The 17,192-nt window shown below is 46.9% G+C and overlaps 1 protein-coding gene across 1 annotated transcript; it reads left to right on the top strand.

Annotated features, from left to right (window-relative positions):
* Positions 1-846: 846 nt before the first annotated feature.
* Positions 847-7,459, top strand: LOC148108272 (cytochrome P450 2A13-like). The gene is made up of 9 exons (XM_087870805.1): positions 847-1,058; positions 1,343-1,505; positions 2,586-2,735; positions 2,981-3,141; positions 4,332-4,508; positions 4,934-5,075; positions 5,480-5,667; positions 6,314-6,455; positions 6,996-7,459. The coding sequence occupies exons 1-9, from the start codon at positions 879-881 to the stop codon at positions 7,175-7,177; spliced, it is 1,485 nt and encodes a 494-aa protein (XP_087726931.1). The 5' UTR covers positions 847-878; the 3' UTR covers positions 7,178-7,459.
* The last annotated feature ends 9,733 nt before the right edge of the window (positions 7,460-17,192 follow it).

Here is a 17,192-nt window from a genome sequence, read left to right as displayed (position 1 = left end):
TCTTTTCTTTCTTTCTTTCTTTCTTTCTTTCTTTCTTTCTTTCTTTCTTTCTTTCTTTCTTTCTTTCTTCTCTTTCTTTCTTTCTTTCTTTCTTTTTCTTTCTTTCCTTCTTTCTTTCTTTCTTTCTTTCTTTCTTTCTTTCTTTCTTTCTTTCTTTCTTTCTTTCTTCCTTTGAGAGAGAGCGAAGGAATGCTTGGCAGGGGGGCAAGGGAGGAGACAAAAAGGGGCAGAGGGATCTGTGGGCAGAGGGCAAAGCGAGGGGGAGGGGCAGAAGGAGAGGGAGGGGCAGAGGGAGGAGAGGGAGAGAGAGAATCTTAAGGAGGCTCCCCATCCAGCCCAGCTTGGAGCCTGATCTTGAGCTTATCTCACAACCCCGAGATCATGACCGAGCCAAAATCCAGAGTCAGCGGCTTAACAGATTGAGCCACCAGAGTGCTCCCCATTCCAACACTCTTAAACCCGGATCTCTGGATTCTTTTCTCTGGAGACCTCAACATCTACAATGTTAGGGTCCCTTCTCACTCTGAGACCGAAAATCCAAAGCTCAGGGGGCTCCACATACAAGTATTCTAAACTCTTCAGTTCAGGAATTTGTCTACTGCTTCACTCAATTCTATAGCCCTGGGGTCGTCCCTCCTGAAGGGGCAGCACACTCTGTCTTGGGGCCTACTCCCTGTTAATCCTCCTGGGGTCCCCTCCTCCTGCCATCTGGCTGTGTGCCAAGCTCAGCGATGAGTCCAGGGTGGGGGGGGGGGTATAGCTGGGAAGTGAAATGGTACAATTATATAATCAGCACCAAACTCCGCCTTTCTCTCCCGCGTGGTATAAAGGCAAACCACCCCAGCCATCACCATCTGACCTTGTCTCCCGGTGCCACCATGCTGGCCTCAGGGCTGCTTCTGGTGGCTTTGCTGGCCTGCCTGACCCTAATGGTCTTGATGTCTGTCTGGAGGCAGAAGAAACTCGGGGGGAAGCTCCCTCCAGGACCCACCCCGTTGCCCTTCATCGGGAACTACCTGCAGCTGAACACACAGCAGATGTCCAACTCTCTCATGAAGGTGTCAGGACACGGGACGGAACGGGTGGAATGGGGTGGGGCTAGGAGCCTGCCTCACTGAGCTGGGACTTGGTGGCAGGGGATGGGGCAGGGTTGGACCAGAGTCTTAAGAAAGTGGAAATTTGCAGGTTGGGCAGCAGGGTCCTAGACGAGAAAGAGCAGGTCTTGGGATGTCCAGCTCCTTGAGTGTCAGAACCTGGGGGAAATACACGCATAGGTGAGGGCTGGGCACAGGGCCAGTTCCCAGTGGGGGCCACAGCCTCTAAGCACTCCTACCTCCTCCAGATCAGTGAGCGCTATGGCCCGGTGTTCACAGTCCACATGGGGCCCCGGCGCATCGTGGTGCTGTGTGGACACGAGGCGGTGAAGGAGGCTCTGGTGGACCAGGCTGAGGAATTCAGTGGGCGAGGCGAACAGGCCACCTTCGACCGGCTCTTCAAAGGCTATGGTGAGGAGCTCTGGGTGGGGGCATGTGGCCAGGCACACTTGATGGCCTCAGTTTCCCCGCTGTTCTTCTCCTGACTCGCTGGCCCAAGGCTGTGGCTGAGTTTTACCCCTGCTTCCCTCTGTCCTGTCCCTGGTTATTGTGGCCTCTCCCTGGTCTTCTCTAGCTTGACTCAGGGTGTCTGCGTCTCTATTCCCCCTGCTTCTCGTCCCATCTCCTTGTTCTCTCTCACGGATGCCTCTTCTTCCTCTGGGTCTGGGAGGAGCTCTTGGGATTTCTGTCTTGGAACCCCGGTCCTCCATCCTGGTGTCCTTGCCTCTTCCTCCCTCTCAGCTTCTGAGCTTCCCCATGCCTCTGCCTCCCTCTGTCTGCCTCTTCCTCCCCTGTGTGAGAATCTCACCTTGTTTCTGTTTCACACCCCATGCCTCCATCTCTGGAAACATCTTCTCCTCTCTCCAGACCCTCTCTGTTCTCTCCACATTTTCCTCTTTCTCCAGCTCAGCGTTAGGATCCTTCATGATTTTTATTGTCACTTTCCAGATCTCCACAAAGGTCAGACTCCTCCTCCCCTTCCCTCCCTCTCTCTCTCTCTCTCTCTCTCTCTCTCTGTGTGTGTGTGTGTGTGTGTGTGTGTGTGTGTGTGTGTGTGTGTGTGTGTGTTTTGAGATTTTATTTATTTACCCGACAGTGATAGAGACAGCCAGCCAGAGAGGGAACACAAGGAGGGGAATGGGAGAGGAAGAAGCAGGCTCCTAGCGGAAGGGCCTGATGCCCGGCTCTATCCCAGAATGCCTGGATCACGCCCTGAGCCTAAGGCAGACCCCCAACGACTGAGCCACCCAGGCGCCCCTCTTTCTCTGTGTTTATGTATCTCGGTTTCCATGGGCATCTGACTTACCTTTTTCCTGATTCTTTTCTTCCAACCCGGTCTCTATCTCTCTTAGTATTTCTCTGACCCTGAGTTGTGTTTCGCCCTGTCTCCCCGCCCCCAACCCATCCTCCCTCTCCTGCTCTGGGCTCACCTCTGCCCACCTCTGTCCCAGCCCCTCCCTGCCTCACCACACCTTTATGCTCCCTCCCCAGGCGTGGCCTTCAGCAACGGGGAGCGCGCCAAGCAGCTCAGGCGCTTCTCCATCACTACGCTGCGGGACTTTGGAGTGGGCAAGCGTGGCATTGAGGAGCGCATCCAGGAGGAGGCAGGCTTCCTCATCGAGGCCCTTCGTGACACGCGCGGTGAGCTGGGCGGGAGTGAGCAAGGAGGAGGAGTACATCCACACGGTTGCGCGCAAACGCGAGCTTTCTCCTCTGGAAGGGGACTGGATTGGGGGAAGGCATCTGGGCTCTAGGCTCAGGGGTCTTGTGCTGGAAGTTTGACTCCTCACTCCAGTGCCTTCCTCCAATTCTCAGGCAGGCATAAGACTGCCCAGTTGACGCTCCCCCAAATCCCAGTCTCTCCCCAACCCCATCCCGTTCCCCAGGTGCCTTCATCGATCCCACCTTCTTCCTGAGCCGAACAGTGTCCAATGTCATCAGCTCCATTGTCTTTGGGGACCGCTTTGACTATGAGGACAAAGAGTTCCTGTCACTGCTGAGTATGATGCTGGGAAGCTTCCAGTTCACAGCTACCTCTATGGGGCAGGTAACCCGTCCCAGTCTGGCTCTACAACACCCCTACCATAACCCACAAACTGCTCTCCCACACGGAGACAGGTGCCCCAAACTCCCATCCTCCTCCAGACCAGGTTCCATCAAAACTGCTCTTGGACAGTGAACAGTTACACCAGAATACCCACTTTCCAAGGACACCTGGATTCTCAACAGATGCTCCCTCCACCAAAAACAAAACAAAACAAAACAAAACAAAAACACAAACAAAAACCAAACCAAACCAAACAAACAAAGAATAGAGCCTGCAGGCAAGAGGCATGTTATCCACCCAGCCTTGCTGCCTGGGGCATGTGTCCTCATCCCAACTCACCTGCTGGTCCCTATTAAGACAGTCCATCTCTTATATCTTAACCCCTTCACAAGTGACCACCTCAGCCCACCTCCTGAATACATGAACACCTGGTGCTATAAAATACAGCCCAACAAAATCATTTGGTATGTACACAGGTGTGCCAAACCAGCCTACTGGACCTAGGTAAGTGCCCCTACAGAGCCCACTGAAACACCTGATCATCAGAACAGGTGCCCCAACGGAGAAGACCCGTACACATGTAAACACTTGGATAGATGTTTCCCCAAACACCCATATAGTGTCCCCCAACCCAGCTGACTCTCTTACAGAAGTGTCCCCCATCACCTCTGTGAATATCTGAAACACATGAACAGGTATCTCCCCCACCTCAACAATTGATACCTGCCCCCCTCTAATACCTCAACCCCTACACAGAAGCCACCATTCTATATCCTTTAAATATCTGGATAGTTGTCTCCAACTAGCCTACTCCACACCTAGAGATCTAAACAGGTGACTCACCATATCAGTCAGAAAAAATAGGTAAACACCTGAACAAGAGTCTCCCAATTCAACAGCAACTGAATATCTGAACACCTAGATGCGTTGTCCAATCCAGCCACACCCAAATACCTGAAACCTGGATATGTGTCCCAACCCATCTCACCTACATTCTGGGACAGGGGCCCTCACACGTAACTCACCTGAAAACTTAGCTATCTCCTCTCATCAAGCTCCATATAAATCCTAAACACCTGGACAGATGCCTTTAACCCAGTGCCTTCCTTGTTCCAAGAAAGGTCCGGCTCACATCAGAACCTGACCACTAACAGCTATCCTTCCTGCCTTTCTTCTCTCCCCATCCTCAGCTCTATGAGATGTTCTATTCAGTGATGAAACACCTGCCAGGGCCACAGCAACAGGCATTTAAGGAGCTGCAGTGTCTGGAGGACTTCATAGCCAAGAAGGTGGAGCAGAACCAACGCACCCTGGACCCCAACTCCCCGAGGGACTTCATCGACTCCTTCCTCATCCGCATGCAGGAGGTACAGCCCAGCAGCCAGTGCGGAGAGCTGCAAACCCAGGCAGCCCCTCATAACATCCTCACAATCTCAAGAACATTAATGGTGGCTGATCCATATGCCAGCACTTGCCATGGAGGGACCTGTGTGGGAACCATAAAGCAACACTTCCACACTGCCCACTTGCTCTCTGTACCCCTCTGCTCATATTCCTACTGTAAAAAGTGACCCAGGGCTGATGAGTAAAGGACAGGTAGGCAGTCGGTGAAAGAGTGTGGGGAGGGCATTTGGCCAGAGCCATCCGCCTGAACAAAGCCCTGGCAGAAGTAGGGTCTCTCTTCCCACCTCTGGTCTGGACCTAAGAGAGCTGGGTCCAAATGGAAGACCCCGGAAGGCCTCTGAGAGCCCTGAGGGCAGTGGGCCTGGCCTGAAGCCCTGTCTCCCTGCAGGAGCAGAACAACCCCAACACGGAGTTCTGCTTGAAGAACCTGGTGCTGACCACACTGAACCTCTTCTTTGCGGGCACCGAGACGGTCAGCACAACCCTGCGGTACGGGTTCCTGCTGCTCATGAAGCACCCAGATGTGGAGGGTAAGGCTGTGGGGGTGGGGCAGTGAGGTGGGGGCCACAGACCCTCACACTTCCTCTGAGCCCACTGCAATGTCCCCACCTTTCCTAGATCCCTGGAACCTCAGCCATACCCTGTTATCCAGATGCTAGGTGATACTCTCTGATAAGCACCAGCTGAGTTTCACTGGCTGTTAAAATACTGAAAATATCTGAACTGATGGGTAAATAGCTCCTGTGCTGAGTCAGATGTATGTGAGACCACATAGAGTTGAGACCAGGTGAATAGGACGCTGCACCAACATGTTTATGGCCAAGGTCTGTTTCGAATGGTCTATGTCCACATCACACATGGATGTGCATATTTGGACTATCGTCCCTGCCCTGAGACCCCCAGATGCCTACACACTTTCCCTTTCCTCCCACAGCCAAGGTCCATGAGGAGATTGACCGGGTAATTGGCAAGAACCGTCAGCCCAAGTTTGAGGATCGGGCCAAGATGCCCTATACAGAGGCAGTGATCCACGAGATCCAAAGATTTGGAGACATAATCCCCATGGGCGTGGCCCGCAGAGTCACCAAAGACACCAAGTTTCGAGAGTTCCTCCTCCCCAAGGTACTTTCCTGTCCTGCCTAGGGGGACCTCCTACCTGTTCCCTGTGACCCAGCACCCCAATCCCCTTAGAAGCTTCCCAGCCCCTGTCCCACTGCCTCAATCAAACACTTCCTCAACCACCAACATCAGAGATTCTTGAATCCTGTATCTCCCCCAGAGCTCTTGCTGCAGGGATTATGAACCCCATGTCCCTAAATGTCCTCTCTCAAAAAACATGAACTTCATCTCTAGACCTCCTCCCTCAAGGACACGAGTCTCATACCCCCCAAACATCCCGCCTAGAGAGACACAAACCCAATGTCTTTAAAACTTCCTGTCTCTGGAAACATGAACCCCCATGTCCTCTCAACCTCCCGCCTTGGGAGACATGAACTGCACATGCCCCACACCTTCTGTCCTAAGACACACAGAACCTGTGTTCTTCAAACTGTCCTTTTCGGGAGACATAAACCCCATGTCTGCATAGCTTCCTGTCTCAAAGACATGAATTTCCCTTCACCCAAAGCTCCTCCCTAAGAGGACCCACACACCCACACGTCCCATATCTCATCACCTAGGGCAACAATTCTCCTTCCAACCTCCATACACTTGCAGCATATTCTACCCCGACTCTGGCTTATCAAATACCCCCTCTCCTCCTCACCAGGGCACCGAAGTGTTCCCTATGCTGGGCTCCGTGCTGAGAGACCCCAAGTTCTTCTCCAACCCCCAAGACTTCCACCCCCAGCACTTCCTGGATGAGAATGGGCAGTTTAAGAAGAGTGATGCTTTTGTGCCCTTCTCCATTGGTAAGAGACCAGTCTGTGCCAAGCCACCGCTCCCACCAACAGGGCCTCCTTCATCCCAGCTCTCTCTTCAAGGTGTAGCCTGGTGTCTTTCTACAGCATGGAAGTCCCTCTCATGATCTACCTTGGAACCCATCAGCTGCAACCCCCATAACTACTTGAGCTTAAGCTAAAGGATAAGGATGATCACACCTGTTTCAGAGATGGGGCAAATCAAAGTCCTTAGTGAGTCAGAGATTTGTCCAAGTCACTTAAATTGTTTAGATTCCTCGCTTGGAGATGAGAACCCAGTAGGCATATCTGAGTGTGTACTTGGAGGGAAAGGGCATCTAAATTTCCCATTACTACAGCTACCTTACCCCCATCCCATGCACAAGGGAAAAGGATGCTCAGAGAAGATTAGAGATGTCTCTGAAAATCTCTCCAGCCACCATATTCCAAGCCACCATTTCTCCCTGGGAGAAAGTATTTGGGGGTAGATAGTGGGGCAAGGGGGCAGTGAGAGCAGGCCTCACCTCCAGCCCTCCCATTCTGTGTCTTCAGGAAAGCGGTACTGTTTCGGAGAAGGCCTGGCTAGAATGCAGCTCTTTCTCTTCCTCACCAACATCTTGCAGAACTTCCGCTTCAAGTCCCCGCAGCTGCCCAAAGACATCGACGTGTCCCCCAAGCTCGTGGGCTTTGGTACCATCCCACGAAATTACACCATGAGCTTCCAGCCTCGCTGAAGGAGGGGCTATGGGAGGGCAGGGCTGGGGGGGAAGAGAAAGGTGGAGGGAGGGATTAGGGGTGGGACTACTGATAAGGGTGGGGTTAAGGGAGGGGCGGGGCTAGCCGGAGGGAGGTGGCTTAGGGGGAAGGAAGGAGCAAGGTGAATAGGAGAGGAAGGTGAAAGGAACGGACCCTGTCTGTTGACCTTGCTAGAGATAGATCTTTAAGAGGTGGGGTAAGAGGGAGAACCTCTCACTATACTGTTAATAATAATAATGCCTATTATTTATTGTATCAAACTCTGCGTCAGTTCTGTGCTAAAAGCATTACACACTTACATCACTTAATGCTCACAAACCTATGTGTCAGGGAACGGTGTTCATGCCCATTTTACATGTGACAAAGCTTAACTGATTCCCAAGGAATCTACAAGAAGAAAAAAAAATCCTCTTAAAAAATGAGTTTCGTAAGGTCACTAAACATACAAAAGCCTTTTTTCTTTTTTTTTTTTTGTATATATTTTAGGAAATCAAAATTAAAAACACAATAACACTTCAGTCACTGAAAAAAACAAAATACTTAAGTATAAATCTGACAACACATGTACAGATCCTGTAGGGTGAAAACTACAAAATACTGATGAAAGAAAGAACTTGTATTTTTAAAATATTTTATTTATTTATTTGAGAGAGAAAGAAGGAGCACAAGCAAGGGGAAGGGTCAGAGGGAGAGGAAGAAGCAGACTCCCCACTGAGCAGGGAGCCCTATGAGGGGCTTGATATCAGGACCTGAGCCGGAGGCAGATGCTTAACTGGCTGAACCACCCAGGCATCCCCTGAAATTACATATTTTTTAAATAGAGAGACATACCATGTTCATAGATTGGAAGATCAGTATAGTAAAAAAGCCAGCTCTCCCCAAATTGATATATAGGTCTAACGCAATTATTATAGAAACGACAACAAGATTTTTTTGGTATGGATTTAGACATTAATTTGAAAAATTATGGAAAGGCAAAGAAAGAGCTAAAACAATTTTGAAGAAGGATAAAGAATGAAGAATCACACTTTCCAATGTTCCCTTGGGATTCAGCAAAAGCTCTGTTTAGAGATGAGTTTGTAGCCTTACATTTTCATACTGGAGAGGAAGGAAGTCTAAAAATTAACATAAAAATTAAGTGTCCATCTTTTAAAGTTGGAAAAAGAACAACATAGAAAATTCATAGATAGAGGTGCCGGGGTGGCTCATTTGGTTAAGCCTTCAGTTCAGGTATTGATCCCAGGGTCCTGGGATAGAGAGGGGAGGGGGTAGGGGAATGGGATAGGCTGGTGATGGGTAGTAAGGAGGGCACGTATTGTATGGTGTACTGGGTGTTATACACAACTAATGAATCATCGAACTTTACATCAAAAACCAGGGATGTACTGTATGGTGACTAACATAATAAAATAAAAAAATATTATTATAAGAAAAAAAAAAAAAGAATGTGGGATAGAGCCCTGCGTTGGGCTCCCGGCTGGGTGGGGACCCTGCTTCTCTCTCTCCCCCTGCCTGCCCCTCCCCCTGCTTGTGCTCTCTTCCTGTCACATAAATAAATAAAATCTTAAAAAAAGAAAAAAAGAAGGAAAATCCAAAGATAGCATAAGGAAGGAAACAAATATTAATGCAGAAATTAATGGAAAAAAACTTTTAAGTTGTTTTGAAGACTACGGATTCAATATCTATTGTCAACTTGGCTACACTTCCTCTTTTTTTTTAAATTTTGATATAGTTATAGATTCACAAGAAGTTGTAAAAAAAAAAAAAGTACAGAGAAGTTCTGTGTGTTCTTTCTCCACTTTCCCCTAATGGTAACATTCTGCATAACTATAGTACAATACTAAAAGCCAGGAAATTGGTGTTAGTACAATCTACAGAACTTGTTCAGATTTTACAAGTTTTACATCCACGTGTGTGTGTATGTGTGTGTGTGTGTGTGTGTGTATGTGTGTTTCAGTGCAATTTTATCACACCTGTAGATTCAGGTAACCACCACTCATATATAAAACAAAGGACTTATATACAGAGTATGTAAAAAAAACTTTCAAACCTGAACATAAGAAAACAAACAACCCAATTTAAAAATGGGCTAAATTTTTGGACATGCACTTCACTAAAAAAGATATGTGAATGACAAGCAAGCTCATGAATCAATGTGTAACATCATAGTCATTAGGGAAATGCAAAATAAAACCTAATGAGATACCCCACACACCTATTAGAATGACTAAAATAAAGAATAATAACAGTACCTAGCATTGGCAAAGATGTGGAGCGCCTGGAATTCTTCTATATTGCTGATGGAAATGCAAAATAGTGCAGTTACTCTAGATAACAATTTGGTGGTTTCCTTAAAAGCTAAATACACATTTAATCAGATGACCCAAAATCCCATTTCCAGGTATTTATTCTCAAGAACTGAGAATTCACGTTCACACAAAACCTGCACATGAATACTTGCAGGAGCTTTATTGATAATCTCCACAAGCTACAAACAGCCCAAATGTTTTTCAGAGTTGAATGCATGAACACACTGTCAGATTCATCCAACAATACTACTCGGCAATGGAACTAACAACCGTGGATACACACAGCTTGGATGACCTGCAAAGGCATTGTGCTAGGTCAAAGAAGCCAGTCTCAGGAGGTTGTATACTGCCTTATTTCATTTATGTGAAATTCTGGAAGAGGCAAAAATCTTGAAACAGAGAACACATCCATGGTTGCCAGAAGGTAGAGGTGGGGTAAGGATATGAATACAAAGTATAGCACAAGATAACTCTTTGGGCTGTTGAAATTATTCAGTATCCTATCTGCAGTGGTGGTGATAAGAATCTATGCCTTTGTAAAATCTCCTTGTAAAAAGCAAATTTTATTGTATGTAAAAACAGGTTTTTTAAAAAGAGTAACTAGGATTTTTTTTTTAAGGTGAGCCAAATCTGTAGGCAGATTACGGGACAAAAATCTTATCTGCAGATGATCTAAAATGTCCTGTTAGCTTGAGGTCACTGTGAACAGTCATGCGGCTTTTTAAAAAAGATTTATTTATATATTTATTTGAGAGAGAAGGAGAGAGAGCACACAGGGGGAGGGGGAGAGGGAGAGAGCCTTAAGCAGACTGCTGAGCATAGAGCCCAACACGGGGCTTGATCTCATGACCCTTGGATCATGACCCTGAAACCAAGAATCAGACCCTTAACTGACTGTGCCCCCCGCCCTCCAGGCGTCCCATCATGTGGCATTTAATAATCCTATCTGTAAAGGCTTGACTATAGTGCCTCGTGAAACTGTGAGACAACAGACACTAGAAACTGAAAGGACTTTCTTCAAAGTTCATTTCTGTGGAGTTTATGGAAGCCCAAAGTTAGGCTTTGGTGCGATGCCACATTAAGTGTCTATTGAAAAAGGTTTTGCCTTCCAAAGGATTAAAAACTGTGCTGGAAGAAATGCATAGGAAAACATCGAGCAACTCCAAATTGAAGTCTGGACAGTTTCCCAAACAATTATTCTCTGCTATTCAAAATATCCAGGTCCAGAAAGACAAAAGCTGAGAATCTATTCCAGATTAAAGAAGACCAAAGACATTACAACTAAATATAATGTGTGCTCACAGATCCTGAAGTGGGGGAAGTATTTATGCTTATCAGGTAAGTGTTTTGCACATATTTTCTCCCATTCTGGAGGTTGCCTTTTCATTTTGTTATTATTCATTTGCGGTGCAGAAACTTCTCAGTGACGTACTCCCACTTGCTTATTTTTGCTTTACAATTCAGTGACTGGATAAAGAAAATGTGATACACACACACACCGTGGAATGTCATTCAGCCTCTCTCATACCTCAATAGCAAAAAAACACCTCAAAATAAAAAAAGAACCCCCAAATGAAAAAAAAAAACCCACCAGATTAAAAATTGGACAGAGGACATGAAAAGACATTATTCAAGAAAAGACAAACAAGGGCACCTGGGTGGCTCAGTCAGTTAAGCATCTGACTCTTGATCTCAGCTTAGGTCTTGATCTCAGGTTGTGAGTTCAAGTCCTGTGTTGGGCTCCATGCTGGCGTGGAGCCAACCTTAAAAAAAATGACATACATATGGCCAACAGATATATGAAAAGGAGCTCAATATCACTCTTCATAAGAGAAATGCAAACCAAACCCACAATGAGATATTACTTCACATCTTTTGGCTATCATGAGATAAGAGATAACAAATACTGCTGATTTAGTGGATTGGAACCTTTGTGCAGCACTGGTGTGAATGTAATTTGGTAGACTACCAATTTACTACCACGATGGAAATCGGAATGGCTGTTCCTCAAAATATTAAAAATAGAACTACCACGCAATCCAGAAATCCACTTCTGGGTACATGTAAAAAGGAAGTGAAAACACTATCTCCAAGAGATAGCTGCATTCTTAAGTTCGTGGCAGCATAATTCATAGTAGCCAAAATATGGAAACAACCTAAATGTCTGTTGACGGATGAAAAGGTCAGGAACCATGGCAGTGGTTACTCTATAATGCTTTAGTCAGGTTTGAATTAATCTCTTTAATGTGCCAAGGGGTGCACTGGATGTTTTCCCCTATACCCCTACGGATCTGGACCCTTGCTGTAACAGAGGCTCGGGCAGCAGCAGCATAGGAATCGGAGGGTTCTGGTGAGCAGTCCACTCGTAGAGTGTGGACCTCAGCATGCCACCTACCATGGCTTATTTCCTCTTCTCTCCCTCTCTTTTTCAGCTCCCTAGAGATGGCTCTTTCATGAGTGGCCACCCAATGGATTCACGCATCGCAGGGTATAGCCCTTCCTCTGAGTGCTCTGTATCTGGGGCCAAAGCCTGGTTGGGACAGATGACTAATCAGCTACAAGGTATAATCTTTCCCCTGAGTCTAGCATGAGTCACAGCTTCATTCTGAGACACACAAATAAGCCCAGACAAAGACACATGGTCCATGGCCACATTAAGGAGTCCCTGTTACCATAGTCCTGTCCCAAAATGCCTACTCGTTAGTGGAACTTTCAACTTAAGGTCGGCTAAATGAGAGGTTCAACAGTACTCAGCAGTGCACCACAAGGCAGCACAGCTCTACTCACCATCACCTTACCTAGTTGGGGAAGCTAGTTTGTGTGCAAGTCCTTAGCCTGTCTTCTGATTTAGTGATTGGCAAGATAGAAGGGCAAGGAGAGGGAGGAAAGCAGAACTTCAGTCGGCCCCCAAACCGGTCCAGCTCCTAGAATACCCAATCCCACCTTGGCAAGTATGAGAAAGAAGCAGAATTCCCTTCTATGAACTTGCAACCCCCAATTAACTCACACCCAAAAGTACCTGGATGCCTGCAGAAGACTGGAGCTGAAAAGGCACCACATCCACCGACTCCTTTTCTGAGTCCAACTTCTCTCCCACATACTACTAGAACTTTCCCCTCTATTTCTAGGCACAGAGTGTGTCTTGGGGGAAAGAAAATCCACTCCCACTCCTCCAGAGTCTTCTCCTGAAGGCTGTGTGATTTCACACCTCCTGTTCCTATAGCATTCTGTCAAAGGGTCATGACCACATCCAGTGTGCGGTTTGTTTTCTGAACAGCTGAATCTGGGAATGGAGCTGGTTAGGCAAGAGAAGAACTGGGCCAGAGAGCAGTGGATTTGAAAGAGAGTGACTCAGAAAATCCTGCAGGTGTGGAGGCCCCTCCCACAGCACCTGGAGTGGGGATTCCCCCATGTATCCATGCAAATCCACGGAGGAGACAACACACTCCAATTATCGAGATGTGGCAGCTGAATGGGATGTGATGGAGAGAGAAATAAGTAACAGGAGAATTTGGGGAAAGGAGTAGCTAAGAAGGAAGAAAGGCAGAGTCCAACAACACAGAGCCTGAGGGGTGCTGAGAGACAGATACTAGAACTGAGCCAATGGATTTCTGACATTTATGCCACTCGGGGGTGGTACTTAGTTCCTGCAGCCCTGGCAAGCTAATATGTCTAGCAGGGCCAGGAACAATGACTCAGTGGGAGGCACCCAGCACCTCCCTCCCCATCATCTCCTTTGGGCTTGATGCAAAAGGCCCTGATAATATCTGGGAGCTGCTGACAGTGGTGATTCAAGAACATAAGGGACCTGGTCAGTGCTGTGTGGTTCTCAGGCTTCCTCCCCAGTAGCTTGGGGCCATAGTTCATCAGTTCTGCAGGCAAACACTTTGTGAGAAATATCCTGGGTGTGCATGTGGAGAACCTGTTGAAATCCCTGAAAGAGGTGATGGGGAAGGCAGGGATGAGGGAGGAGAATGTGGGCACCTGCTCTTCCACCCCTTTCTCCAAGCTGACAGTCAGCAGAGCAGGGCAGGAGTGGGGGGGAGTGGATGAGGAACTCAGGAATGGGAGTTCTGGTTTCAGATAGGAGATGAGAGCGTGAAGGTACAATGGGTATGTTTTAGAGACGTGGATCTTAGCCCACCTCTGCCACTGAAGCTTTGTGTGGAAATTCACAGCCCCCAAAATAGACAAAATCCCTGTCTTCATGGAGCTTACATTCCAGAGGATTGAGGTGTCTATGATTCTAAAGTTTCATGGTTCTAAGACTGGTTGGATCCAAGGATAAATGTTTTCAGGATTTTTCTGTTACCCCAAAAAACAGTCACAATGTACTATTCTGAGGGTTGCCAACTTTCTCACTCACAATGTCTACCACATAGGATTCCAGGGACTATGAGGAAGAGAGGGACAACCCCTGGATCTCCTCATCCTACATCTCCCAGCTCAGCCATTTGGGCACCATGGGGAATTCCCTATTGCCCAGACAATGAACCAGGGGGATGGTCAGAACTGCTCTGGAACTTTCTCCCACTGCCCTACCCTCTTCCCTGCACAAAACCCCTGAGGCACCTGTTGAACAACGTCAAATGGGAACCATGTCAACTGGGAACTATGAAAAAGATGTAGAAATGTGGAAAGATGGAGACAGACACAGGGAAGAGGAGACAGAGAGATGGAGGGAAAAAGAGAGGAGGAGAAGGGAGAGAGGTGACCTCTCTCTCTCTCTCTCTCTCTCAGTTTCTCCCTCTCTCCAATGTCTCTCTGGGTGTAAGTTCTGTCTCTTTCTTGCTCTATCTCTGCCTCTGTCTCTCTATCCCTGTGTAAGTCACTCACTGCCAAGCTCTTTCTGTCCTTTTCCCTGTTTCTCTGTCTTCCTTGATGTCTGTCTGGTTTCCTCTTTGTCTCTCTGACTACCTCTTTCTTCATGTTTCTCTCTCTGTCACTGCCTCTTATGCCTCTGCTACTCTTTCTCTCTCTCCTTCCTGTTCACCTTCCCACCCTTTCTCTCTCTAGACAGATTCCCTGTCTCTATTCCTCTCTGCTTCTTTTCCTCTCCTCCTCTTCCCCTGTATCTGGGATCTAGGGAAGGCACGTACCAAATGGAGATGAGAGAGGCAAAGATCCCCTGCCCAGCCACAATCTCTCCCACTTTTCCTTTCAGGTATTGCCTGTAACCGCCCTCACCATGGACATTTTGAGTACAGCCATCTCCTGCCCCTGATTCTTACCTGTCTATTCCTGACCCTCAACTCAAGATGCAAGGACCAACTTCCCCCAGGGCCCAGATCCCTCTCAGTACTGGGGAAATTCTGCACCTTGGCTTCCCAAATGTGCTGATGTCCCTCAGAGAGGTGTGGGCCCCTCAGCTTGGGGAGGGGAAACAAGGGAGCCAAATGTAAGCTCGGTCTTGCTGCCCATAGCTGAGTAAGGAGTATGGCTCTGTATACACCTTGTATCTGGGATTCAGGCTACTGGTTGTCCTCAGGGGATACCAAGCAGTGAAGGAGGCCCTTGTGGACCATGATAAGGACTTCATTGACCAGAATGACTTCCTCTTATTTTCCAAGTTCAACAAGGAAAATGGTAAGCCTGTTCCTGCTCTCCTGCATCCCAAAAAACACTTTCCTCATTATGGCAGCATGAAAGAGGGAGATAGTTCTTCCATCTTGGTGTCCTTCAGGGTCACTGATCTTGCTAGCGACATGAGAAGACATTGAAACTGCAGAGTCCAGGACCAGGGATAAAGTTGTCCAAACTTCACCTTCCCCAGATACAATAACTATCTTAACGTGTATTTTATTCCAATCCCCCTTTCCATTTCAAGCTCATCCCAACCATTCTCATCCCAATCTTTATTTTGACATCAATCTCATTATCAACTTCCATCTCAAGTGACAAGTCAAATTATCCAGAACCAGTTCTGATGTTCTACATAAACCTACCTAAATCCCCATTATAAATTTCTATAATCAATCCCATCCCAATCCTATTGGTCAAAATGAATTCATGGTTTTCTCCCAACTTCTAGCTCCATCTTCGATCCCAAATACTGTCCAATTTGACTGGTCTCCAATACTGATTCTCCATCTAAATTCTACAAATCCAGTCACCAAATCCCACACATTATGTGACAGAAAAACAGAAGGCTATCTATCTAGAATTTAATGCCCAATGAAAAATGTCAACAAATGAAGGAAAGTAGACTTTCTAAAGTCTATGACATTGGAATGAAATCATCAGCAGCAGATCTGCACTACAAAAGATATCAAAGGAACTCTTTCAGGCAGAAGGAGAATGGTACCAACACGATGTCTACAAACGTCCTAAGAACTGCAGAATGATAAATATGTACGTAAATGTAAAGGACTTTTTTTTCTTAAGTAGGGTATGGAACCCAGCATGGGAGCTTGAACTCACAACACTGAGATCAAGACCTGAGCTGAGATCAAGGGTCAGACACTCAACCGACTGAGCCACCCAGGCGTCCCGACTTCTTTCTTATTTTTAAAAACTCTTTAAAATGATTTGGGTGTTAATGCAAAAATAATGATGATACATGGTAGGATTTCTAACACATGCAAAAGGCCAGGAGGAAGAAAATTGCACAGTGCTATCCTTAGGTTCTTACAGATTGTGTGAGGCGGTACATATTACTTGAAGGTAGATTGTGATATGTTCAAGATACCCAATATAAACCTAAAGCAAACACTTAGAAAACCAGATTTGCAACTAGGAAATAGCACTACCGTGTATAATGAATTCACCTTAGTGTTTTACATTTATAAAATGAATCCTCATCATAATGTGTGAGGTAAATTCTACTTTAACCTAATTTTATTTTATTTTACTTTTAAAGGAGTTTCCACATCCAATGTGGGGCTCAAACTCATGACCCTGAGATCAAGAGTTGCATGCTCTACTGACTGAACCAGCCGAGCACCCCTAGCCTCATTTTATTTATTTATTTTTAAGATTTTATTTATTTATTTATTTATTAGAGAGGGGGAGAGAGAGAATGTGAGCAGGGGAGGAGCAGAGGGAGAGGGACAAGCAAACTCTGAGCTGAGTGCAAGCCCGGTGAGGACCTGATCCTACGACCTTGAGATCATGACTTGAGCCGAAATCAAGAGTCAGCCACTCAATGGACTGAGCCACCCAGGCACCCCTCTAACCTCATTTTGAAGAAGAAAAAGAGATAAAGATATTTAAAGCTCTATTCCTTGATCTTTGATCCTTCATAACTTGTGGGTAAACAAATGTATCAGGTGACTCTACAGGTTTCAGTTAAATGACATTTTGTTGTTGCTTGAAATTTTGATGTCATTACATTACAATTTGTCATTTTGTTTTGCACGATGCTCCAGAATATTCTAGCTGCATCCTGTTAATATTCAGCGGTGTATTTTGTACTGTGCCACTGGGTCTTGCAACGTGTTCTGGGCTTCCCCCTCGCCATCCCACATGTCCCCACAGAGAGGCCCAGACTCAATGACAGCGCCTGTCCCTTCTAAGGCCCCCACTCACAGTCCACGTGCAGGAGGAGATCTACCTCATGGTGGGGCATGCAGGGCTATAGGTGCTGGAGGACCACCAGGCCTTGCCTTACACGGGCCCCAAGATCCATGATGTGCAGGGCTTGCCAATGTCATTCCCTGAACTTTCCATCCGTGTCTCTAGGGCA

This window comes from Ursus americanus, chromosome 21 (genome assembly GCF_024610735.1).
Source record: "Ursus americanus isolate L20-20 chromosome 21, mUrsAme1.1.p, whole genome shotgun sequence".
Classification (NCBI taxonomy): Eukaryota; Metazoa; Chordata; class Mammalia; order Carnivora; family Ursidae; genus Ursus; species Ursus americanus.
Note: the sequence above shows the minus strand (reverse complement) of the source record. Positions and strands in the feature narration are given on the sequence as shown.